Genomic DNA, 27,921 nt, shown 5'->3' with positions numbered 1-27,921 from the left:
TCTCCTTTTCTGTTTAACAGAAGAAAGTCTGATGTGTTTGGATCGTTGTCTTTTTCTCAACATAAATGTCTCTTACCAAGCATGTTTATAGTCTTTTTGTAGATTTGCCTTATTTACCCAATTGTGTGAGCCCTTAAGATTCTCCATATTTAAATATTACAGATGATAGTAAAATCTAAAAAACAATAACGGTTTAACAGGCAAATCAGACATTCAGATTGGACTGAAGGTTGCACCTAAGATAATTCATGACGGCACATTGAATACATCATCTGCTTTCTTCATTATTAATTGCAATGCAAATTATTACAATTTGTAAATGATAACACTAGTAAATAGAACTTTAAAAATCAATTTTAACAAAAAATCACATAAATACTGAAATTAAAAATATCATTAGAAGTGTCGATATATTGCTAGAAAGAAAAAAAAACTTGGCTATTGATTATGGCTTGTATGAGACAAACATCAAGGCAAGCACACGTTCCCTAGTGTGTGTGTTGGGAAAACCAACAGTAGATCTGCCCTCTTGACGTCAGAGGGGGAGTCCTGTAATAAGAACTTCCTCACACTTTTGATTTCGCCCTAATGCCTCATTTTGTCTCTTCACTACGGAATCTTGGGAGGAATGAGGTAAATATCAGCATCGTTATATGATCGACTTGTATTGTTGACATCATTCAGTTGTTAATGTCGGTCATCAGCGCGCAGCCTCACCCAAAACATATGTCCAATCTGCATATATAGTCTACATAAAATATCAGACCGGCCTTAGTTGTTGTTGCAAGGATGCAGCATAGCAAAAATAAAATAGTAGCTTTGTATTTAACCACTATAATAATAATAATAAGGAAATAAAACAAAATGTCAGATTCTGAAAGCTTCTCGGGGGCGTTGAGCCGAAACGGAGCTGAATGGAACTCGGGACGCGTTCTAAAGATTCTGTTTACGTATAAACGTATAGGCTATAACATTGTTTCACATTAGATTACCAAATTATATTACGTTAGTTCACTCACGAACAACTCTCTTGATCTCCTGAGGTGAGGACGTAACAACAGCGCATCGCTTCAGAGCTTTGGATCAGTGTCGGAACCACATTGACACGTCCTGAAATTATTTATCACTTTATTTACAAATATCATAAAATAGAAGGCCCTTCCTAAGATAAAAAGTTGCGTCAGATGAACCTCAATAATGCATAAAAATGACTGAATAATTTGCAGACTAGTAAGAGGGCTATTAATAATGTTCTACTTGAAAAAACTCTGCATAAGCAAATGCATAGTTTTTAAATTACTTATTTTCGTTTGCTGTATAAGTCTATTACTTAAATGTGATCTTTTGCAGGTTTAGCCTCAGTCTCACATATCTCTTTTCATACAACTTGCTTCAGTTCTGTGGACACACATGGATTTTCGCGAATATGACAGCCAGATTTCTCTCTTTTGGGGAAGGTAAGCAACCGTTATGAGCTAGCATTTGAAATGTGTGCTCATGTAAATAATCTGGTATGTTAAACAAACACTAAACACTTGTTTAGCTGTCCCATTTGTACACAGATGTTGTTAGAGAAAGTGGTTTTTAAGAGTTGTGTACCAACCAAAGCAGAACACTTACGAAAGGGCTCTTGATGATTTCCACACAAATCAGCGCTAAACATACTTTACCCGCTGGTTTTAGAGATGAAGCTTAAAGTGTTAGTTCACCCCCCCCCCAAAAAATTCTGTCATTAATTACTCACCCTCATGTTGTTCCAAACCCGTAAGACTTTCGTTCATTTTCGGAACACAAATGAAAAGCTTTTTGATGCAATCTGAGAGGTTTCTGTCCCTCAATTGACAACTACGCAACTACCCCTTTGACGCTTCAAAAAGTTGATAAAGAGATCGTAAAACTAATCCATATAAATTGAGTGGTTTAGTCCACATTTTCTGAAGAGACTCAATTGCTTTATATGATAAATAGATTTAATTTTGGCCTTTATTCACAAAAAAACATTAAACAACTCACACATCAGTTGTGGTAAACGGAAGCTCAAGCATGTTCTCTTGATGTGCGAGAACCAATAAGGTTCATTCTCATGTTACGCAGCACTTTTGAGCTTCTGCAAGAACCAATGAGGTTCATTCTTTTGTTACGCAGCACTTTTGAGCTTCTGCAAGAACCAATGAGGTTTGTTCTCGCGCGTCAAGCAGGTTCGGTTGAGCTTCTGTTTATGTTTACTGATCAATGTTTTAATTAGGGCTGGGGGAATTAACGCGTTAATCTTTGTGATTAATTTGAGATGTTTAACACGAAAAAAAAAAAACGCAATTAACGCAGCACTTGTTTGTTTGTTTTTCTCGTTTTAATGATTTCCTGTTGCGGCTGCTATTGAAAAGGCAGAAAATATGCCGTCCCGCCCCTCAAAGCCTAAATTAAATCTGTACATCGTATAAAGCGATCGAGTCTCTTCAGAAAATTTGGAGTAAACCGCTCAAGTCATATGGATTCGTTTTACGATCTCTTTATGAACCTTTTGAAGCGTCAAAGTGGTAGTTGCGTAGCTGTCAATGGAGGGACAGAAAGCTCTCAGATTGCATCAAAAAGATCTTCATTTGTGTGCCGAAGATGAAATAAAGTCTTATAAGGGTTAGGAAGGACATGAGGGTGAGTAATTAATGAAATAATTTTTATTTTTGGATGAACTATCCCTTTTAACCTAGTCTCAGACTAAAATGCAAGTTTGCGCTGTTTTAACGTTTTAACTAAAAGCAACTTGCACTGATATATCTTAAAACAGTAGTCAGTGCCATTGTTCTGTCTCAAGATGCACACCTGTAATGTTTTTTTTTTCTTCTAAGTCACGTTTATAAAAGCTACTTAAATGTCCTAATTGAACTAAAGTCTAATCCTGGCTTAATCTAAGCCCTGTCTGTGAAACCAGGCCTGCATTTTTAATAGATATATTCTACTGAAAATTCTTAGAATTTGTCTTCTTACTTACATTAACATGAACTGTTCTTAATGATTGCTATTTTATTGCTTTAAATAATCACACAGCTCTTCTGATATCCTCTGTTTTGTTCTTAGATGCCCAGGCCGGCACCTTCTATTTTGTTGGTGTTACGATGGGCGTTTGTCAGCTTCTGTCCTTGTTAGAACTGTTTCACATAGCAGATGGATTTGAGGAGTGCAGACTTTTCCCTCGCTTTATGCAGGTATAATATAAAGACCATACTCATGGTCTCCCAGTTAGATTTAGGATTGATTTTAAAGTATTATTACTGGTATATAAATCATTCAATGGCCTAGGACCTCAATACATTGCAGATATGCTCACTGAATATAAACCCAACAGATCACTCAGATCATTAGGATCATATCAGCTAGAAATACCAAGGGTTCGCTCTAAACATGGCGAGTCTGCTTTTAGCTATTATGCTGGAACCAGCTTCCAGAAGAGATCAGATGTGCTCCTACAGTGGTCACATTCAAATCCAGACTCAAAACACTTTTGTTTAGCTATGCATTTACTGAATGAGCACTGTGCCGCTGTTCGTCCGACTGTACTGTACTGTATTTCATTTTATTTTTCTAAACTGTTTTAATTATTCTTATTTCTTTTTATTATTTTAATTTCTTCTATGTAAAGCACTTTGAATTGCCATTGTGTATGAAATGTGCTATATAAATAAACTTGCCTTGCCTTGCCTCATAGCACTAATGTACAAGCCTTGTACTTACTATTTCAAGTAATAATACATTATTATTCATGTACTGTTATTGTAAAGTGTTACCAAAAGAGCTAATTTGCACATGTGTTTTTCTCTTTCTCACACTTCTAGTTCCTGTTTTTTTGTGATATTATGAAATATTTCCCAAACTGTTGCCACAAATCAAGATTTAAGGAAGTGCCTCATTGAAATAAAAAAGTGTGTCTTTTTCAGAGCTATAGGGCTATATGATTTTAATCTGCATGATTTTTATATCTACATGTATTATTCTTTAAAGCTGTTTTACATTTACAGGTAATGGAGAGAAATGTCCTTCTGTTTCTCCTCATCAGTCTGGAAGAGTTTCAGAGTAAACCAATCGTGTGTGTGCAGTTTTATCTGTGGAATATACTGGGCCTTCTAAGGTTTGTGTCCTTTATGTTTGCATTCAGGCTTCAGTGAATAATAGTGATATGAATAATGAATAATGCCGTCTGAATGCGAATGTCTGTGATTACTATGGAAGTTTGTTTCCGCCACTGAAAAAAAGGGTAATTGTGACTTTTTATCTCATAATTCTTACTTATTTCCTCAAAATTGCAAATTTTCCCCCAGAATTGCATGATGTAAACTCACAATTGTGTGTTATAATCTAGTCCAATTTTGAGGAAAAAAAGACTGACTCGCAACTAACACACAATTGCGACTTATATTGTATTATACTAATGCTTCTCCGTGTTTTGTTTTTTTCATGATTTCATTTCATTATTGATGGCATTTGACGAAATATAAAATTAATAAATAGAGCCCAATCACGAAAACTGCTAAGATATTTTAATATCAGTGTCAGGTAAGAAACTTGTCTAGATGACTCTGCTCACTTTTGTGGGTTTATTATAAACAGCCGCTTCTATAAATGTCTCATATGTGATGCAGATGAGATGAGCTTTTGTAATGTCCACTTCTATAAAACACAGAGATGTTAGTCCCATCCGGATCCGTACATGAAATCACATACATCGGGTGATAAGAATTGTAACTCAAATGCCAATTAGAAAACTAGTCCTATATGAATAGGGCTTAAGAATGTAGTAGATGCTAAACGTGGTAGTTCTGTTGATCATGTTTTGGTTTGTTTGTCCCACAGGTATCCACATGAGTTGGTTTGCCTTACAGGCACACCGTATCTGAAAATGCTATGGGTGCATCAAACGCTGTCAGTTCCAGTGTACTTGCTGTCTGCTGTCACAGAAGGTACAATATGATTACGATTACAATAATATTATTTAAGATACTGTGGCAGTTTTGAAAAATATAAATGCCATCAAATGGGATCAGATAGCTTTGGAAATATATATATATATTATACAATTGATTATTTTCAATAATTACTTTTCAAAAATCCTTTGTTAAGGGCATTAGGACTGCGTATGTTTTCTCCTGGTTGGGAGACACTATAGATGAATAGTAATAACAGCAGCAATATTTCTATGAAATATAAGATAGTCAATGCTTTATTATTACTATATATATATATATATATATATATATATATATATATGTATGTAATACAATAATACATAAAAGATTAAGTTTCTTTATGGAAGTTGAAATTTTGCTTAAACTTTGCTTTGCACTGCTAATTCATACATAATGTATGTACAGTACAGGTCAAAAGTTTGGAAACATTACGATTTTTTTATATTTTTGAAAGAAGTCTCTAATGCTTATTAAGGCTACGTTTATTTGATCAAAAATACAGAAAAAACCCCAGTAATATTGTGATTGTCTATCACATGATCCTTTAGAAATCATTCTAATATTCTGATTTATTATGAGTGTTGGACACAGTTCTGCTGCCTAATATTTTTGATGAATAAAAGGTTAAAAAGAACTGCATTTATTCAAAATAAAAAAATATTTTCTAATAATATAAATCTTCTTTACTATCACTTTTTAATCAATTTAACACATCCTTGCTGAATAAAAGTATTGATTTATTTCAAAAAAGAAAGAAAAAAGTTACTGACCCCAAATTACTGACCAGTAGTGTATATTGTTACAAAAGATTTCAATTTAAAAAAAAAAAATTGCTTCTTTTTAATTTTTTTATTTAAATTTTTTATTCATCAAAGTATCACAGGTTATGAAAAAATATTAAGCAGCAGAACTGTTTCCAACTTTGATAATGAATCATCATATTAGAATGATTTCTAAAGGATCATGTGATAGACTGGAGTATTGATCCTGAAAATTCAGCTTTGCATCACAGAAATAAATGATAATTTAAAGTATAATAAATTGAAAACCAATTATTTTAAATTGTAATAATATATCACAATATTACATTTTTTTTTTTCTGTATTTTTGATCAAATAAATGCAGGCTTGATGAGCAGAAGAAACTTCTTTCAAAAACATTAATAATAGTAATGTTTCCAAACTTTTGACCTATACTGTACAGTAGACATCAATAAACATCTCTGCATTTGTAATATTTTTTATGTTTAAAACTAAAATTGACCACAACCAGAAAAAAAATGTTTTGAAGAAAAAAACTTGTTTTTTAGTGTCTTGCCATATTTGTCATATCTATCTGTTTATCTGTCTAAAACAGTATAATTTATGCTTTTTTGATACAACCAAGTACAACCAAGTTTGCTGACATTAACAACGTACAATTTGACATCGTACATCCCAAATTATTGCTCAACACATGAGCACAGCCATGTCTGGGCCTGCACAAATCGTCTTAAGAGCTTCATTTCAAATTGGAAGCTGATCTGAACCCGCCGGAAATGAGTGAGCACACTTGTCTTAAGCAGCGTATGTTTCTGAGAAAGGCTTTATGGGGGTTTGTCAGGAAATGTGTTGAGAAAGCCTGATCCTGCTGCAGCATGTCCAACTGTGATAAAGAGTCACGGCTCACTTCATTTAACAATACAGAAAAATGAGCCTCATTAGGGTAAAACATTTTGCACAGCAGCTTTCAATCACTAACCACAATCTTTTTTTTGTCCTCTTTCTTTTATTTTAGGAATAAGCATTGTACATATGTTGCCATACTGGTCTGAGTCTGAAGGGACGGATTCAGTCCAACCTAAAGTACCTGCATCGATGTACTTTTATTCCCCATATATGCTTATGGGTTGGTTACTACTTCTTGTATTAGGTAAATACAATACCTGTACAGTGGCCCAGAAAAGTACAATTGAGCCATGCTTAAAAATGTCTGAATTTCAATGCATATGAAACTGTGGCATATCAAACTTCTACCAAAATGTATAAATACAGACATAGTAGTTTGACATTTTTAAAGTGATGAACTAAGATTAAAAAGTGCCACGTTTTGCCATATTTTCTCATGCAATGACATTCATACATTTTTTGAATGTGGCTTAAATATCTTAATACTTTCAGGGCGACTGTATTTTTTTTTGCCATTTGCTCATTTTCTGTCATTTACTTCAGCTTGTAGCATGAGTGTGTCAGTGGATTGTCATCTTCTCTGTTTTGAAGGATCCAGTTTGACAGCACTGCTCTTGCTGAAGGAAAGGGAGGAGATTCTGGGAAGCTGGAATAAGAAACTGAAGAAAGACTAACCCAGAGAAGAACAAGATATCAGTATTGGCTCATTCACCAAAGATAAATATTCTAACCATAGGAGTATTATGTTGGCGGGGAGTGCATTCCTAAAAATGAAGTTTTTAACTGGAAAGAAAAACATTATATAATTTATTTTTATTTTTTTTATTCTGTTTGATTCGGATATTATGTTTTTAAGCACATGCTACAGAACTGCAGGGAACAGACACACAATGCCATGTTTTGATTATTAATATTCCTGTATTTGAGATAATTCATGGTACTGAAAGTGCACATTTTGGCCAGCAAAACACCGGTGTCGTGTAAATGAACGGCCAAAACGCATAAATCTTCCGTTTTTAGTTGAAAACTGTTGTATAAACGGCTCCTTAGATATTGGCAGGTCAAAAACCTAGATTTTTATTTAATGTTAATAATATAATGACAGATTCCGTGTTCCACAATATAAACGTTGACAACTAGGACGACGGACAATTTTTTGGTCCAGTTCAAAGACCCAAATAATAAACAGTATTTTAGAATATTTTGGAGCAAGCATTAAAAAGTCTGCGTCTTATAGCGAACTAAAAAGCCTGGATACATTATCGATGGTCATACTCAACATTAAGTTACACATTAGCAGATTAGCAGTGTTTCCCAGTCCATTCTTTAGGCATGCCTTTAAGAAACCAAGGTCAAAATAATAGAATAATATCTTGCCTTTATATTAAAATATTTTTTTGTTCACTGATTATTACTAAAACCAGCACACAGTTTGTATACATTGTTCTACACCAACAACTACAAACTAATTTAAGACAAATAATATTATTAGGCATAACATTTAAAATGTAGGCAATTTGTGAAAAAAAAAAAAAAAAATTTCACTGTTAGTCAAAAAAATCAATTGGGTTAATGATGCCAGTATATCTTCTAGCATGAGTCAAATAAACTTTTTGTCAATTTTTTATTAAATTATTCTGAATGTAAATTATTCAAAACATCTTATAAGTCCTTGATAGAATCCGAGCTACAGATTGAGGAGGGAATGTCAAGTCAAGTATATTTGTATAGCGCTTTTCACAATACAGATTGTATCAAAGCAGCTTCACAGTATTACATTTAAATAATACAACAAAGTTTGTTTCAAGAGGAATTTATTGATTGATAAAATTAAATTAAATATCCCCAAAATATCCCCAACTGAGCAAGCCAAAGGCAACAGTGGCAAGGAACCGAAAAACTCCATCAAGTGACCTAATGGTGTCCTAAAACTCCATCAGGTGACCTAATGGAGAAAAAAAAAAACCTTGGGAGAACCCAGGCTCAGTCGGGGGCCAGTTCTCCTCTGGCATTTATGAGCTAGAAGACGGATTGTAGTTTGAACTGTGGGATTATATGAATACCTGGCTGAAGAGATGCGACTTTAATCTAGTTTTAAACTGGGAGAGCGAGTCTGAGCAACGAACAGTATCAGGAAGACTATTCCAGTCTGTATAATATGTCACCAGACTGGTATAATAAAAGTTGCTACAGTGTCACTTACGCAGCGAGACTTGTGCTGCCACCAAAATACAAGTGGATATTAAATAAAATAATTCAAACAATATAATTTTTTTAATGTTTTTTACAAATCAGTTTTTGAACATTTCTATGCATTGAATAAAATAAGTTACATGAGTGCGGCTAAAAGGGATTTCTTACGCATTACACAGGTCAACATTTGCCTGTAAAACTAGCTAAAGTTTCAGGACTACATTATCAATTTCATCCTGATGTTCAGCCATTACAAACAAAGCAAAGAAAGTAAATGTTTCTGAAAATGACTCTCCGTTCACAGTATCTGCTAACCTTCAAAGATTATTAGACTCTGTTGTATCCCTTCTTGACGCAGAGAAAGTTGAGTCTCCGCTCACAGTCTGCGGGTTTCCAAACCTTGTTCTTTACATTATAAACTCCACAGCGCTGATCCATGGCAGGACACTGGAGCTCTCCATCCGCAGACCAGACCTTATAGCCCAGATATTCTCCATTTACCCAGATCCAGTTACCAACAATAAAGCGCAGACCAATCCACACGTCAGCTGTTTCGGCTGCTGTGCTGTTTATCTGCGCTTCTTCCATAATGTCTTCTGAGTCTAGTATGGCCAGGCTGATGTGGTTTTGTCTGCAGTATTCCAGAGCCTCTTCCCATGTGCTTTCCTTCTGCACCAGGATCAGCTCAAAGACCTTCATACAGTAAAATCTTAGATTCCCAGAGCAGTCGCCGTCATACAATTTATATGTGCGTTTATCAATAGCGCCACATTTTTCATTATCATGATTTGGTTCTCCATCAGCCCAGAACGTAATCGTCGCCTGCCCGCCTTCGGACCATATCCACTTGTCATTGTCTTCACCGTCTCTCTCAAGTCCAATCCAAAAATAATTCTCATTAATTAGAGGATTGATAGAGAGCTTCTGTAAATCTTTACTTCTGACAGTGGACAAGTCATCGTAGAGCGCTCTGCAATGCTTCTGTGCGTCTTTCCAGGACTTTTTCTCATTCACGAAAGAGTGATATCTGTAGACGCTGAGATTCAGCTCAAAGAGACTCAGAAAGAGCAGCACGGTTACTGAAGCCTTCATGTCTCTACAGGTGATCTCCCAGTGAAGCATTTGGACTCCTAATAAATGTGGGATTCCACTTTTATGTCATGATGCTGCTGACTCGCCACACCTTTCACAAATTTCTGCCATGAACAGACCAATAAAAACCAGGTCAGCTCTGACATCACAGTGACTTTCACTGCTTTGGGCCCTTTAGGCATTACACTAACAAATTTCTTTACTCAAAACGTGAGCAACAGGCAAATCAGGTGACTCAAAGAAAGGAAATATCAATAAATGAACCCCCGGTTTCACAGACAGGCTTAATTCTAGTCTCAGACTAAAATGTATGTTTGAGCTGTTTGAACTGAATGCAACTTGGACTGACATATCTTAAAATATGTCACTGCCATTGTTTTGTCTCAAGATGCACAGTAATGTCTTTTAATTCTTTAATGTCCTAGTCCTTGCTTAACCATGCAGTCTGTCAAACCAGGCCTAATGTGAAGTATTGCAGGTATTTGGAAATCTGAGCAATTCTTGCCGCTCGCCATTCTCAAGTAAAGCATTTAGAAGTCGACTAGTGCTCATTAATATGTTAATGACATTAATTAGGGGGTGTTTACAAGGCGGAGATCTGAAACCATTCAGCTGCGCACAATTTCAAGAGCATTTGCAATTTAGATTTCAAATCTGGAAGAGAGGCGTAGACACTTTCTTTTTTGTGGATTTGTTCATTTCTCCCCAGACAGCAACAAAGTGTCGGCCCAGATCCGGCCCACATCTGGCACTCGTGGATTCCATGTGTTGCTGTCCGGGTCCGAATCACTCGTACGCACATTTGAGAATTGTAGGACGGTTTCTACACTGTAAAAAGTGATCAGTTGATTTAACTTAATAATTTTAAGTCAAAAGTGTTTCCTCACTTTTTTTAAGTATAAATTTAATGTGTAATTAAAAAAATTAAGAAATGTGGAATTGTCAAGTTCACATAACTTAATTTTATCAGTTATGCATGAAGTTTATTACTTACTAATTTTAAGTCAACGGGTTTCCTCACTTTTTTAAGTTAAGTCAACTGATCACTTTTTACTGTGAACATTTTATAAATGAGGCCCCTTGTTTCTTCTTCAATTCAAATTGATTTGATTGAACAAAAAAAAAAAAGACTGTTAAAAACAGTTTACAGAGATTAATATCTTACAGCTCACAGTGAATCAGATCAAGAGGCTGAAAATTGTAATAAATCTTACTCAAAAGCCTAATTGAATAACCTGTTATAGTTTTGAGAAAACCAAATAAATTTGCTTCAACATATTACAGACATGAAACAAGCCAAGTGGCAAATTAGGTGATGGTTCACCTTACATACAAATATAGTGAGAAAACATATTCAGATTTGCCACAAAGAATATTATGGATTTTTCTAAACTGGCCAGGAATGACACATAGTTAAAAATTTTATTGGAGCCACCACAAGTAAAACAAAATGTAAACATTTTTATATGTGCCAGAAATATTAAAATTTTTCCTTAATTAAGAAATTTAATGAGTACATTAAGAAACTTTTTAAAGACATTTTAGACTCGGACTTGGACTCGATTGTTAAGGACTTGGACTCGACTCGGACTCGACAAAGGTGGACCCCGACCCAACACTAGAAGGAACTTGTGCTGGAAAACAATGGCATAAATTGCAGAAGATCATTAATAGGTTTGTAATTTGTAACCCATTTTACTGAGAGTTCCAAAAGTAATTTCCAAATTTTAATAAAACCTCATATTCTCAAAAATTCAGTAGTTGACCATATGACAGTCATTTTATTTGTATGTAATTTGTAGTGAAAACTGCGGTGATATTCAGGCACCAATAGATGGCAGCAAACGTAACCAAAGAGACAAACCAAATGTTACACCACTCATTCTCTTTAGAAATGCTGGCAGATTAAACATTGAATCACAGACTTCCAAATCTTATATCCAGATATAACTGGTATATTATCTAACATTCATGTATGCTATTTAATAGGGGTGTAACGATTCGTTTTAACAACGATTCGATTCGATTCGATTCGTGATTCATGGTTGTCGATACGATTCAAGGACGATATTGGTTCATTTAGAACGATACGATCCGAAATGATTCAGTGACTTTTTAGCCAAAAATTCTTGTAAGGGAATCAGGTATCAATTAATTATGGCTATAAACAAACAAGTAAACAACAATTAATGTCAAATGCATTCACATTTTATTTTAATAAGTAGGACTGAACGATTATGACAAAAATTATAATTGTTGATTATTCCCTTGAATTTGTAATTGTGATTATTAATTACGATTATCACAACATTGAATGATGTTTTGAATAGTTTACTTATTGAAAAAATCAATGATTCTTTAGACCAGGGTGACTGTGGAGTTGGTGTTTTCCTTGACCTATCTAAGGCATTTGACACTATTGATTTTAATATTCTTCTGGAGAAATTACATCATTATGGTGTTAGAGGAGTAGCACTTTACTGGTTTAAAAGTTACCTCCATGGTCGGAAACTATATGTGATGATTAATAACCATATATCCCAAATGAAAGAAATTAAATACAGGGTTTCCCAAGGCTCAATTTTAGGTCCAATACTATTCAACATATATATAAATGACTTGTGAATTCCTCTCAAGTATTTCAAAAGGTGATGTTTGCAGACGACACCAATTTGTTTTTGTCACATAAAAATTCAAGTGACTTACAAATTATTTTAAATGAAGAACTATGTCAGGGACCAAGGCAGTGAGGCAAGAGGACACAGGAGACTGTTTCCAAAAAAAAGGGGTTTTATTACCCAAAATATTGAAAGGTTACATAAAGACCAAAATTAATAACTAGGCCTTAAAAAGAGGTCAACAAAAAATAACTGAATATAGGCTCAAATACATTAACTCATAACACAAGGTTAACTGAACAAAAACTGACCTCCCACAAAGACACAAAAGGGAGCTTATATAACAGCTTGACAAAACCAAATAACATAGAAGGGGTAAACAAACTAACACATGAAAACTCAAGAGCTAACTAAGGACAAAATCCCCCCCGGCACATGGTGAGACATGGTATGGCCTAATGAGCTGGCTCCCGGATATAGGTCTCCTCAGCCCTTAGCCACTCCTTTCGCCCAACCAGGAAGGGACCGCCCCAATAGTCCAGGTAACTCAACACAAAGAAACATGTGATTAGTGCACTCCCTGTAAATCAATGTAAAGGTAAAGCAAAATAAACTAAATCAAAAACTGTTGTGTTCATTATTTAGACATCATAGTTTAGATGACTGTAAATGATAAGTGCAACAAACTAAAGAGGTGAAATAATAAAACTGTAATCAAATGTTTAAAACTGAGGTGATGTTACCCTGTGTGGTTGTAGCCATCACACACTCCCCCCCTTCAGGACTCTCGCTGGTACAGCGAGACAGGTAGTCAGCTGTCTGGTTCTCCTTGCCTGGGATGTGTTGGATGCTGAAGCGGAATGGTTGCAGGGCCAGGTACCACCGCGTGATTCTTCCATTGGTGTCCTTCATCCTCTCCATCCACTGCAGTGCTTTATGGTCGGTCTCCAGTGTGAATTCTCTACCCAGGAGGTAGTAGCGGAAGGAGTCCAGGGACCACTTGATAGCCAGTCCCTCTTTTTCCACGGTCGAATAACGGACCTCCCTGGGGAACAACTTTCTGCTGATGTAAGCAACAGGATGGCGGTTCTCGGGGGGCCCCTGAAGAAGCACAGCGCCCAGACCCCTGTCGGAAGCATCAGTCTGCACATAGAAATGGTCGTTAAAGTTTGGACCATACAAAACTGGTTGCTTACTCATTGATTGCCGGATATCATGGAAAGCTGCCACAGCCTCCTCTGTCCACTGGATCTGATTGGGACTCCGGGACCCGGTCAAGTCTGAGAGCAGAGCCGCCCTGGTGGAAAACTGCGGAATGAAGCGACGGTAGAAGCCTGCCATGCCCAAAAAGGATCGGAGTTGCTTCCTTGTTTGGGGTAAAGGGCATGACTCAATGGCTTGGATCTTACTAACCTGTGGCCGTATCATCCCATTCCCAATGATATGGCCCAGGTACTCAGTCTCAGATGCAGCAAAGGCACATTTTGCGGGATTTACGGTCAGCCCAGCAGCGTGAAGGCAGCCCAAGACGGTGCACAGATGTTCCAGATGTTGCTCCCAGCTGTCACTATACAGAACTATATCATCAAGATAGGCTGCCGCAAATGCAGAGGAATCACGAAGTACCTGGTCCATCAGCCTCTGGAAATTTGCTGGCGCTCCATGAAGGCCAAATGGGAGCACTGTGAAGTGGAATAGGCCCCATGGAGTCCGGAAAGCAGTCAGCTCTCTGGATCGCTTGGTCAGTGGTACTTGCCAGTACCCTTTGCTAAGATCTAATGTGGTCAGGAACTTTGCCTTTCCCAGCCGTTCGAGCAGGTCGTCAATCCTTGGTGTTGGATAGGAGTCAAACTGAGAAACTGAGTTCAAGTACCTGAAATCAATACAGAATCTTATGCTACCATCCTTTTTCGGTACAAGGACTACCGGGTTACACCATTCACTCTTTGAAGCCTCTATGATACCCTGGGACAGCATGAAATCCACCTCCTCTTTCAGTGCGGTCAACAAACGCTCAGGGATCCTGTAACTGAGTCGTCTCACAGAAGCACCATCTTTAAGGACAATATCATGTTCAACAAGGTCAGTCCTCCCAGGGTTCACCTGGAACACTTCAAGATTACAGATGGCTCTCACCTGCTGCTGTCTGTCTTCAGAGAGATGACGGAGATCGAAGTCCACTGGAACACCTTCAGAAGGTAAGTATTGCTCATCCACTTCCTCCTCTTCCAGAATGCTTCTGACGAGCATCACCTCTGTTTTCTTTTCAGGTCGTTGCACCCATTCCTTTAGGAGGTTCACATGCAGTACTTTATTGGAACGTGACTGACCTGTGGTCAATATCCGATAGGTGGTAGGCCCAAGTTTCTTCTGGACCTCAAATGGTCCTTGCCACTTTGCCAGAAGCTTATTGTCATCACTAGGGAGAAGCACTAGCACCTTCTGTCCAGGGCTGAAGGATCTCTGGCGGGCTGACCGATCGTACCAGAACTTCTGCTGTTTCTGGGCCTCTGCCATGTGTGACTGGGCAAGCTCGCTCATTTTTTCCAATCGGTCTCTCATCTGCACAACATAGGATACCACATTAACAGAATCCCCTCTCCCCTGGTCTCCCTCCCAGCTCTCTCTCAGCAGAGAAAGAGGGCCTCTGACATCATGCCCATAAAGAAGTTCAAAGGGAGAAAAACCGGTGGAGGCTTGGGGTACTTCCCTGTATGCAAATAACAGATATGGCAGCCAGAGATCCCAGTCTGTACCACTGCTGTTCACAAACTTTCGCAGCATCTGCTTCAATGTCTTGTTGAAACGTTCCGTCAGCCCATCCGTTTGGGGGTGGTAAGGTGTAGTTCTCAGGCTCCTGATGCCAAGTAATTGATAGACCTGCTTTAACAAAGTTGACATAAAGTTAGTTCCTTGATCAGTCAGTATTTCACGAGGGAAACCCACTCTTGAAAAAAACTGTACTGGACAAAAAGCAACAGATTTAGCTTTCATGGACTTCAACGGGAACACCTCTGGGTACTTGGTTGCATAGTCTGTTATAACCAGCATGTAACGGTTCCCAGCTTTACTCTTCTCAACAGGACCAACAATGTCCATTCCAAGGCGTTCAAATGGAGTGGCAATTATAGGGAGTGGTAGGAGTGGAGCTCTGGAGGGAAGGCTAGCAGCTGTCATTTGACACTGAGGACAACTTTTGCAGAATTCAGCAACATCTCTACGCAGTCCCGGCCAGTGAAAATGGTGTTTAATGCGGGCTGTGGTTTTGTGCTTACCTAGGTGGCCAGCCCAGGGAACAGAATGCCCCAACGCCAGTATAGCCTCTCTGGCTGCTTGGGGGACCACTAGCTGCAATACGGATTCCTGTTGGCGGTAGAGAATGCCATTTTGCAAAATGTACTCTTTACTCACGTCCAGCTCATCTCCTGGCTCCTTCTCCTCGATTTTCTGAAAAAGAGATGCTAAAGATGGATCAGATTCCTGCATGTTTATGATACTGGCTGGCATTTGAAATCCTAAAGGCAACTCTGGCTGGATGTTAGTTTGTGGTTTCACAACTGTGTGAAGAAATTTCTCCTGTCTTTTCTGCCTACGAGTTTTACGTGCCTTCAGGGGTGTTGCCTCATCACTGTAGAATGGCAAAGTACTGAGGATCTCCAGGTGCTCGTTAGACTTCTTAGCCTGCCCCCTGGTGACAGCGGCATAGCATTTTCTGGTTTTGTCTGATTCGAACAAATCAAAAAGTACTGGGAGGTCTCGTCCTAGCACAACAGGATAAGGCAATTTATCAGCTACCACAATGTTCAAGAGATATGTTTGATTGTCAACTTTAATATACATGTCAGCCGTTGAATAACTCTTCTCATCACCATGCACACAACATATAGGGATGGTATCTCTAGTGCTTATAATATTGGTTGGTACAAACTTCCTGTGCACAAGTGTCTGATCACTCCCGGTATCAATTAAAGCTTTAAGAGCAGTTCCGTTAACTTCAACATCAGCCATCTTTACCACCTGGTCATTCTTGGAAACAACATCCACATGAGGGCGTGGTACAACACAAATCTGAGTCAACTTTGCTGTATTTTTAGGGCACATGGGCTTTGTATGGCCTTCTATTCCACAGAGATAGCAAATTGGTTTTCTACCTGAGGGCTGTGATGGTCTGCTAAACAACTGGTTTTCCCCAGTGGGAACCTTACCCCCGCTGGCCTCTGGCTTTAGTTGGTACTGCTGGGTGGATTGATACTGCTGAGAGGGTTTACGGCTGTCTCTTGGGGTCTCCCATGAGTTGTAGCTCCATGGCTGTCCTTTTCTCCGCGCCGCCACAAACACATCCGCTAGTTTAGCAGCCTCCATGGCAGAACCTGGGTCGTGCTCTCTGATCCAAATCTGCAGCTCAGGGGACACCATTCTCAAGTATTGTTCCAGCATGATCATTTCACCAATTTCTTGTGTTGTTTTACCTTTTGGCTGGATCCACTTTCCATACACTTCCTTGATTCTTGCATACAATTCCTTTGGGCTCTCATCAGGGCTTACCTCTAGGGAACGGAATCTTTGCCTGTAGGTCTCAGGGTTAATGTCATACTTGGAAAGAATTGCACCTTTAACTCTATCATAATCAAGAGAGTCATCAACATCCATATGCACATAAGCACTCCTAGCTTTACCAGTTAGCAATGGCATTAAATGAAAAACCCAGTCTGGCTTCTGCCATCTGCAGGCTAAGGCAATACGCTCAAATGCAATGAGAAAGTGTTCAATATCATCATCATCAGTAAATTTCTCTAGTCTGGGCACATGGTGTGGATGGACCTGACCTGCTGCTGTCGTAGTTGACTCAGTCACAGCAGCGTGATCCATTCGGGTTTGAGAATGAGGTCTGTTGGGTGGAAAGGCCTCCAGATCGTGATCAAGATCTGTTGGTGGAGGCTCTAACAGTGGATATGTTCGAGCTTGTACTTCCAACTGCAGCATCTGAAATTGATGTTGAAGTGTTTTAAACCGCTGTTCTTGTCTTGTAGTTGCTTCCTTCTGCTTCTCATCTCGGGCCTCCTGCTGTCCCATGTGTGCTCGGAGAATGGCTGCCAGGTCAGACAGGGTTGGCTCCTTTCCTTCATCTTCAGTGTTTTCCACTCCAAAAGCTCCATTTTCTCCTTCTTCACTAACAAATTGCTTGTCCGATGCAGTTTGGCTTGCAGCTCCTCCTTGTTGTCTGCCTTTTCCCCCTCTTCCACCACGATTCATTTCTTCTTGTTGCGAAAAAAAAAAAAAAAAAAAAAAAAAAAACCTGTGTCCGTCACTGGATGATCCCACCGCTGCCACCAATTGTCAGGGACCAAGGCAGTGAGGCAAGAGGACACAGGAGACTGTTTCCAAAAAAAAGGGGTTTTATTACCCAAAATATTGAAAGGTTACATAAAGACCAAAATTAATAACTAGGCCTTAAAAAGAGGTCAACAAAAAATAACTGAATATAGGCTCAAATACATTAACTCATAACACAAGGTTAACTGAACAAAAACTGACCTCCCACAAAGACACAAAAGGGAGCTTATATAACAGCTTGACAAAACCAAATAACATAGAAGGGGTAAACAAACTAACACATGAAAACTCAAGAGCTAACTAAGGACAAAATCCCCCCCGGCACATGGTGAGACATGGTATGGCCTAATGAGCTGGCTCCCGGATATAGGTCTCCTCAGCCCTTAGCCACTCCTTTCGCCCAACCAGGAAGGGACCGCCCCAATAGTCCAGGTAACTCAACACAAAGAAACATGTGATTAGTGCACTCCCTGTAAATCAATGTAAAGGTAAAGCAAAATAAACTAAATCAAAAACTGTTGTGTTCATTATTTAGACATCATAGTTTAGTTGACTGTAAATGATAAGTGCAACAAACTAAAGAGGTGAAATAATAAAACTGTAATCAAATGTTTAAAACTGAGGTGATGTTACCCTGTGTGGTTGTAGCCATCACAAACTACAAAAAATTGTTGTCTGGTTCAAGTGTAATAAATTATCTCTCAACATTAAAAAAACTAACTATATAGTGTTCCAATCAAATATAAGAGCATCAGCTACAAAACAGTTTTGCATCAATGTAAATGATGAGGAGATACTACCAACCACTTCTACAAAGTTTTTGGGGGTTCCCATTGATAAATGTCTAAACTTTAAATGTCACATTGATCACTTGATACAGAAGCTTTCAAAATATGTTGGTCTGTTCTTCAGATTACGGCACTATCTTACATTACCTGCTCTTCTTACCCTGTACAAAACTTTGTTTGAACCTCACATTAGTTATTGTAATGTAATTTGGTGTAATACCTACCCGAGTCACTTAAATAAATTAATAAGTCTACAAAAGAAGATAAAACGAGCTATATCGTGGTCTTGGTATAACACTCCTACAAGACCCCTCTTTCACTGCTTTGGTCTCCTCCGGCTTACTGAATTGAATATATACCATAATGCGTGCATTATGCACCAAGTAGTTAATGTGACAAACAGCAGGCTATCTCAGCTCATTCCAATTAGTAGTCCGCTTCACGCTCATGCCACCAGGAACAAACACCTGATCACCGGTAAAACCAGAAGACTTAAAAGTGCAAATTTGAGCATTACAAGTAGAGGCCCAAAGATTTGGAATGAGCTAGATGGCAGGCTGAAGGTGTTGAAATCTGTATCCATCTTTAAGAAAACGCTAAAAAAGGAACTTTTACGATTATATTTATAACCTTTCCAGCAGCCTACCTAGACTACAGTAGATCCTAAAAGCATTGTCCTGATTCCCTTTTTGTGTGTCTTATGTTGTATTGTGTATTTTCGTATGATATTATTGTTGTGTGATTGGTGTTCAAATTCTGTTTTTTTGTTTTTGTTTGTTTAAGTATTTGTTCTTAATGTATTATTTCAATATGTCCTCAGGCTCCCTATTATAAGCTTTGGATAGCTTCTCTGGGAGACCTGATTCACACATGACTGTATGTGCCATTTGGTTTGTGCCATTTGTCTTGATATTATGTGTGGGTGAACTAATAATAAAGAATAATAAAGTGACGATGAACAGTATAAAAGTCAAAGCCTATTACTCTTGTTTACATTAGCCATGCAAATAATGTTACGACACACTCGTTCCTCTGTGTGCTCGAGCGGATAATGATGCTCACAAAGATGCTCTCGTGGATGTTCACTTGGTCTATGCTCTAGTTTTCTACGTAAAAACTAGCGATCGGGATGGGCGGAGCAATATCATTACTTCTGATACAGATGTTCCCTGATAGCACACATACATCTCAGAGACGTCTATTTGATGTTTTCATTTTTTTAGTGTTTGCTCATCTGCAATACCTCTGTGGACGTTTCCTGTCAGATGCTATATAGACATTAAATGGCTTTAAGATTATGATTTAGAATGTATGTAAAACTGCTTTTTAAAAGATGTTTTATTAGATGTTCGTACACAACAGATGTTTTCCAGATGAAGTACTCTTTAAAAGACATGTAGAGATGTACGTGTGCTACTGGGTTGTATCAAGTGGATCGATCCTTGCATGCAATCAAACTAGAGATAACTAATAGGCCTATAGTTAAAGGAACTATTTCTATTCTGCAATAAGGTTCTAAAAAGAGCTACTTCTGAACATGCGCCTAAGTGCTAAAGGACACAAATTAATATTGAGCATGCTCTGTAATTATAAATATTAATAAAAAATTGCAATAACAAATATAATGTTTAATGACTATAATTACTCATTCCCAGAAATAAAAAACGGTATCTGATGAAATTGGCCTTTGGTACTTGGTATTACACAGTGTTATTTTAACAGCCTATCATAATAGAAACTACTATAGTTTTTATTAATATTTTGAATTACTCTTTATTTTTATATTTTCTTTTTTCAGTTTGATTTTAGTTTAAGTTGTAGTAATTTTGTCTTTTATATTATTATTTTTAAATGTCTTAATATATTGTTTAGTAGTTAGGGTTAGCACATCAATACGTTATTTTAGTACATAAAGATAAACAAAATGAAAATGCTTAACTAGCTGATATAAAATAAGTTTAAGTTTTTTTATTGTTTTATTTCATGTAACAAAGTTTTCAGGTTTTATTTAACTAATAACCCTGGTATTACTTCACTTCATCACCGGCTGTTTTGAATGCACAGTGAACAGGGACATCTCAGCTGGAAAGGGAAATCAAGAGATTGTAGAAACAGATTGAATTACAAAACAAACACAGATTTGCCTGAGAGTTACGTGAGATGAGGGACTTTACTAATCTGAAAAACAAAACACTTTTTGCAAGATTCGGCTTAAATTGGTCTCAAACTAAAATGCATGTTTGAGTTGTCTGAACTGAAAGGAACTTGCACTGATATATCTTAACATAAGTCAGTGCCATTGTTTTGTCTCAAGATGCACACCAGTAATGTTTTTCTTTTCTAAGGCACATTTATAAAAGCTACTTAAATGTCCTTATTGAACTAATGCCTAATCCTGGCTTGATCTAAACCCTGTTTGTGAAACCGGGCCTCAATGCAACATTTCCACTCATGAATTAACATTCATTGAAAATATCTACCAGAGTTGATTTTCATTTATTTAATAGGGCAAGGACTGTGGCAGATTAAAGTGATGCCCTTTGGACTGTGTAATGTCCCAGCCACCTTTGAGAGGCTGATGGAGCGGGTCATTAAAGACATTCCCCGCACCCGCTGTGTGGTTTACTTGAACGATATGTTAGTCCATGCCAGAGACTTTGACCAGGCTGTTCACAACTTATGGGAGGTCCAAACAGCCATCCGTAGCACAGGGTTGCGGTTGAACCCGGCCAAGTGCAACATGCTCACCCGCCAGATGCTGTTCCTGGGGCATGTGGTCAGTGAGAGCGGGGTGGCTACCGACCCAACAAAGGTGGCCGCAGTGAGGGACTGGCCCCCACCAACCAACATCACTGAGCTGAGGAGCTTCCTGGGTCTGGCCTCGTATTACAGGAGGTTTGTCAGAGACTTTGCAACCATCGCCAGCCCCTTACATCAGCTGACAAACAAGGGCCGGTGGTTCGAGTGGTCAGAGGATTGCGCTGCGGCCTTACGACAGCTAAAAGCCGTTCTCATCGACGCTCCTGTCCTGGCCTACCCTGATCCCAATCAACTGTTCCTTGTGGATACTGATGCCAGTAACGTGGGGGTCAGGGCCGTACTATCTCAGAGGGGGGAGAATGGAGAGCGAGTCGTGGCCTATTATAGGTGCAGCCTAAGTCGCCCAGAAAGAAATTACTGTGTCACCCGGCGGGAGTTGCTAGCGGTGGTCCTGGCGGTCCGTCACTTCAGGCCCTACCTCCTGGGCACCAGGTTCACACTGAGGACCGACCACGCTAGCCTCACTTGGATGTTGAATTTCTGCCAGCCAGAGGGTCAGGTGGCAAGGTGGCTGGAGATCCTTCAAGAGTACGACTTCGAGGTTCAGCATCGACCAGGGTGGCAGCATGCTAACGCTGACGCCCTCTCCAGACGTCCATGCTTCGCTGACGAATGTCGGTACTGCAGTCGCCAGGAAGAACGAGGTCTGGGAACATCATCGGCAGCAGTAAGGCTGGGTGACAGCGGGGGAGATGGGGAGCCGTTCACCACTGAGCAGCTGAGGCAACAGCAGGCGAATGATCGAGTTCTGGTGAAGGTGAGGGGCTGGTTGGAGGCACAAACCCGTCCGGACTGGCCAGCTGTGTCCTCCCAGGGGCCTGAGATCAAGACACTTCATTCCCAGTGGGGCAGCCTGGAGCTCCACGAAGGTAAAGAGCTCAACTGTAATTATTATTACGGTGGCAGGTGCCGGGGGGGGGGGGGGGGTCGACCGTCTGCAACTCCTGGTTCCCCATGCTCTGCGGAAGGAGGTCCTCCTTGGGTTCATGGGGCAGCTGGAGCCGGCCATTTCGGGAACTCTAAGACAATGCGGTGGCTGCGGCAGCGGTAGCGGTTCTACTGGCCGGGCTGTTGGCAGGATACAGAGCTGTATGTTCATTGCTGCGAAATTTGCACGGCACAGAAAGGACCCTGCCAACGCTCTCATGCGCCGTTGCAGCAGTACCTAGTCAGGGCGCCTATGGAGAGGATCGGGGTGGACATCTTGGGTCCTTTTCCCATCATAGAGGCCAGCAACCGTTTTGTCCTGGTCGCTATGGACTATTTTACGAAGTGGCCGGAGGCGTATGCGGTGCCGGATCAGAGTGCCTCCACGACGGCGCAGCGACTAGTGGATGAGATTTTCCACCCGGTTCGGGGTGCCGGACGAACTTCATAGTGACCAGGGGTGGAACTTTGAGAGCCGATTGTTCAGTGAGGTGTGCCAGCGATTAGGGGTGAAGAAGACAAGAACCACTCCCCTCCACCTGCAAAGCGATGGACTAGTTGAGCAGTTTGGAATGTTTGGAAGGGAGCTCCGCACACCGGTGGACTTGGTGTTCGGGTCGCCCCCCCGAGCCAGAGATTGCTGGTCGGACAGAATTGGATTACTTCAGAAAATTGAAGGACCGTCTGAGCACGGTTCATCAACTGGCCAGGGAGGCTCTAGAGGACGCTGGTGCTCGCCAGAAGCGGGCATACGACACCCAGGCCCACGGGCCTACAATTGGGCCAGGGGTGTTCTGCCCCCAGAGGAAGCGGGGGTTGTCACCAAAACTGACTCATCATTGGCAGGGACCCGGGGAGATTTTGGACAAAATTTCAGAGGTGGTCTTCCGGGTCCGAATGCCGGGACGGGGTAGACGGGTGGTGCTTCATAAGGACCGGTTGGCACCGTACCACCCACTGGTCTCAGAGCAAAAGTCTGATAGAAGCCAGGAAGGCTCCCTGAAATCCACTCCCAGCGCCGAGACGGACAATAACGGACTCAGGGCTGAGCCTGGTGCTGGGGGTAGAACACCGGGGAGGTCGAAGCGTGTTCGACGCCGACCGGGACATTTGGTGGATTTTGTTGTGGGAGATTAGGGTTGTGGGAACACTAACCCTCTTGGAGGGGGGGTTATTGTAATGACCTGGCAGTCAGCGCTAGCAGCTGGGTGCATTATGAGTAATTGTTTGTTGGGAGTTGATTTATGCATTATTAAAGCAAGATGATTGGGTTTTTTGTGTTAGTAAAGTTATGTGTGTTTATGTTCAAGTTAGTTCAGGTATTCTTGGTTCATTTACTGCTTTTTTATGTAAAAATGTGGTTCTCACCGTCATGGAAAGAGATGTGGAAGATGGGTTTTTGCCTGTGCAGTTCCTATTCTGTGTTCTGTATGAAAAAAGGAGTAAGAAGACAGTACTGCCTCCTGCTGATTTATTTTACTAATACTCCACTCGTAGAGACACTCATAGTCGTGCGGGGTATGGGACACGAGTGCTCTTAGTTAGCCTAGTAGAAGTAATATAGCGTAGCATAGCTCCAATCAGCCCCCACATTGAATAACTGTAATTTATTACAATATCTTACAATTTTTTTATAACCTATAATCGAAATTTTGTCCTCACCATTGATTTAGATTTTTATGCTTTTTTAAAATGAATGAGTGTGAATCAAAAAGATTCATATCAGCATCTAATTATGAACAATAAATGAACCCTGCATGTGCACACCGACCTCAGTCTCCTCTAACCGTAGTAAAGTGACGATGAACAGTAGGCTATATGTCAAAGCCTATTAATCTTGTTTACATTAGCCATGCAAATAATGTTACAACACACTCGTTCCTCTGTGTGCTCGAGCGGATAATGATGCTCACAAAGATGCTCTCGTGGATGTTCACTTGGTCAAAGCTCTAGTTTTCTACGTAAAAACTAGCGATCGGGATGGGCGGAGCAATATCGGTACTTCTGATACAGATGTTCCCTGATAGCACACATACATCTCAGAGACGTCTATTTGATGTTTTCATTTTTTTAGTGTTTGCTCATCTGCAATACCTCTGTGGACGTTTCCTGGCAGATGTTATATAGACATAAAATCAATGACTTTAAGATTATGATTTAGAATGTATGTAAAACTGCTTTTTAAAAGATGTTTATTAGATGTTTGTACACAACAGATGTTTTCCAGATGAAGTACTCTTTAAAAGACATGTAGAGATGTACGTGTGCTACTGGGTTGTATCAAGTGGATCGATCCTTGCATGCAATCAAACTAGAGATAACTAATAGGCCTATAGTTAAAGGAACTATTTCTATTCTGCAATAAGGTTCTAAAAAGAGCTACTTCTGAACATGCGCCTAAGTGCTGAAAGACACAAGAATAATAATTAATATTGAGCATGCTCTGTAATTATAAATATTAATAAAAAATTGCGATAACAAATATAATGTTTAATGACTATAATTACTCATTCCCAGAAATAAAAAACGGTATCTGACCAAATTGGCCTTTGGTACTTGGTATTACACAGTGTTATTTTAACAGCCTACCATATAGAAACTACCATAGTTTTTATTAATATTTTGAATTACTCTTTATTTTTATATTTTCTTTTTTCAGTTTAATTTTAGTTGAAGTTTTAGTAATTTTGTCATTTTTATTATTTTTAAATGTTGTAATATATTTTTTAGTAGTTAGGGTTAGCACATTAATACGTTATTTTAGTACATAAAGATAAACGAAATTAAAATGCTTAACGAGCTGATATAAAATAAGTTTAAGTTTTTTTATTGTTTTATTTCATGTAACAAAGTTTTCAGGTTTTATTGAACTAGTAACCCTGGTATTACTGCACTTCATCACCGGCTGTTTTGAATGCACAGTGAACAGGGACATCTCAGCTGGAAAGGGAAATCAAGAGACTGTAGAAACAGATTGAATTACAAAACAAACACAGATTTGCCTGAGAGTTACGAGAGATGAGGGACTTTACTAATCTGAAAAACAAAACACTTTTTGCAAGATTCGGCTTAAACTGGTCTCAAACTAAAATGCATGTTTGAGTTGTCTGAACTGAAAGGAACTTGCACTGATATATCTTAACATAAGTCAGTGCCATTGTTTTGTCTCAAGATGCACACCAGTAATGTTTTTCTTTTCTAAGGCACATTTATAAAAGCTACTTAAATGTCCTTATTGAACTAAAGCCGAATCCTGGCTTGATCTAAACCCTGTTTGTGAAACCGGGCCTCAATGCAACATTTTCCACTCATGTTGTAACAAAAATTTGTTTCATGAATTAACATTCATTGAAAATATCTACCAGAGTTGATATTCATTTATTTAAAATCAAAGTAACCACAACCAGATAATGCATTAATAGGACAATATCGATATTCATACAAGACTGCGCTCTACTGACACTAATATTACTTTGCATTCTAATGAAATTATCTATTGCTTTTCACATTTCATTTTAGTAATGAAATAAGATAATGTATTAAACTACCTAACTCCTGGAAAGCATTTGATCATCACGTTGGAAAGGTCACGCGTCACGTCATTTTTCGTGACCTTTCCAACGTGATGACGTAATACATCATGACGTAAAGTTGCTACAGTGTCACTTACGCAGCGAGACTTGTGCTGCTACCAAAATACAAGTGAATATTAAATAAAAGAATTCAAACATTCATTTATTTTTTTATCCGTTTTTTAACATTTCTATGAATTCAATAAAATAAGTTACATGAGTGCGGCTAAAAGGGATTTCTTACGCATTACACAGGTCAACATTTGCCTGTAAAACTAGCTAAAGTTTCAGGACTACATTATCAATTTCATCCTGATGTTCAGCCATTACAAACAAAGCAAAGAAAGTAAATGTTTCTGAAAATGACTCTCCGTTCACAGTATCTGCTAACCTTCAAAGATTATTAGACTCTGTTGTATCCCTTCTTGACGCAGAGAAAGTTGAGTCTCTGCTCACAGTCTGCGGGTTTCCAAACCTTGTTCTTTACATTATAAACTCCACAGCGCTGATCCATGGCAGGACACTGGAGCTCTCCATCCGCAGACCAGACCTTATAGCCCAGATATTCTCCATTTACCCAGATCCAGTTACCAACAATAAAGCGCAGACCAATCCACACGTCAGCTGTTTCGGCTGCTGTGCTGTTTATCTGCGCTTCTTCCATAATGTCTTCTGAGTCTAGTATGGCCAGGCTGATGTGGTTTTGTCTGCAGTATTCCAGAGCCTCTTCCCATGTGCTTTCCTGCTGCACCAGGATCAGCTCAAAGACCTTCATACAGTAAAATCTTAGATTCCCAGAGCAGTCGCCGTCATACAATTTATATGTGCGTTTATCAATAGCGCCACATTTTTCATTATCATGATTTGGTTCTCCATCAGCCCAGAACGTAATCGTCGCCTGCCCGCCTTCGGACCATATCCACTTGTCATTGTCTTCACCGTCTCTCTCAAGTCCAATCCAAAAATATTTCTCATTAATTAGAGGATTGTTAGAGAGCTTCTGTAAATCTTTACTTCTGACAGTGGACAAGTCATCGTAGAGCGCTCTGCAATGCTTCTGTGCGTCTTTCCAGGACTTTTTCTCATTCACGAAAGAGTGATATCTGTAGACGCTGAGATTCAGCTCAAAGAGACTCAGAAAGAGCAGCACGGTTACTGAAGCCTTCATGTCTCTACAGGTGATCTCCCAGTGAAGCATTTGAACTCCTAATAAATGTGGGATTCCACTTTTATGTCATGATGCTGCTGACTCGCCACACCTTTCACAAATTTCTGCCATGAACAGACCAATAAAAACCAGGTCAGCTCTGACATCACAGTGACCTTCACTGCTTTGGGCCCTTTAGGCATTACACTAACAAATTTCTTTACTCAAAACGTGAGCAACAGGCAAATCAGGTGACTCAAAGAAAGGAAATATCAATAAATGAACCCCCGGTTTCACAGACAGGCTTAATTCTAGTCTCAGACTAAAATGTATGTTTGAGCTGTTTGAACTGAAAGCAACTCAGTGCTCATTGCAAACATATTTGTTATTGAATTGTACAACACATTTAACAAAAGAACAAACATAGTCCTCTTAAATACAAACATAACTTACTCAAATCCCTCCCCCTCCACAATAACCCTGGCAGGTGGTAAAATGTTTTAATTTAATAAAATAATAAAATAAATAACAATAAATAAATCCTTAAACACACAGTGCTTTATATCATACACTCCTGTTAAGCATTAAGCATTTACTACAACTTCACACATCTATAGTCTCTTCAATATCTCCTTCTTTGACAAATCTCAAGAACATCTTCCAAATTTCGTAAAATTCAGAAGACTTCCCCTTAATCACATATGTTAGCTTCTCAAGGGCCAAACTGGATATCAAGTTTTCAGCCAAAGTCCAATACTTCCAGCAAAGGGCAATTGAACGCCTGGTTTGTAGTAGGCACAAATCC

At 39.1% G+C, this 27,921-nt stretch overlaps 3 protein-coding genes across 3 annotated transcripts; 1 reads left to right on the top strand and 2 right to left on the bottom strand.

The window, feature by feature from the left end:
- Positions 1-541: 541 nt before the first annotated feature.
- hacd4 (3-hydroxyacyl-CoA dehydratase 4) lies at positions 542-8,962 on the top strand. Its single transcript, XM_082155904.1, has 7 exons — positions 542-633; positions 1,351-1,457; positions 3,076-3,203; positions 4,014-4,123; positions 4,846-4,952; positions 6,735-6,869; positions 7,217-8,962. The coding sequence occupies exons 1-7, from the start codon at positions 629-631 to the stop codon at positions 7,297-7,299; spliced, it is 675 nt and encodes a 224-aa protein (XP_082012030.1). The 5' UTR covers positions 542-628; the 3' UTR covers positions 7,300-8,962.
- LOC309487904 (putative C-type lectin domain family 20 member A) lies at positions 8,164-12,827 on the bottom strand. The gene has a single exon (XM_082155863.1). The coding sequence runs from the start codon at positions 9,938-9,940 to the stop codon at positions 9,146-9,148; it is 795 nt and encodes a 264-aa protein (XP_082011989.1). The 5' UTR covers positions 9,941-12,827; the 3' UTR covers positions 8,164-9,145.
- A 9,610-nt stretch (positions 12,828-22,437) lies between these two features.
- On the bottom strand, positions 22,438-27,466 carry LOC309493511 (putative C-type lectin domain family 20 member A). Its single transcript, XM_082162673.1, has one exon. It carries the CDS (start codon positions 27,165-27,167, stop codon positions 26,373-26,375), a length of 795 nt encoding a protein of 264 aa, XP_082018799.1. The 5' UTR covers positions 27,168-27,466; the 3' UTR covers positions 22,438-26,372.
- Between the last annotated feature and the right edge of the window lie 455 nt (positions 27,467-27,921).

The sequence above is a fragment of the Leuciscus leuciscus genome (genome assembly GCF_965113295.1).
Source record: "Leuciscus leuciscus genome assembly, chromosome: 2".
In the NCBI taxonomy this organism is placed as follows: Eukaryota; Metazoa; Chordata; class Actinopteri; order Cypriniformes; family Leuciscidae; genus Leuciscus; species Leuciscus leuciscus.
Note: the sequence above shows the minus strand (reverse complement) of the source record. Positions and strands in the feature narration are given on the sequence as shown.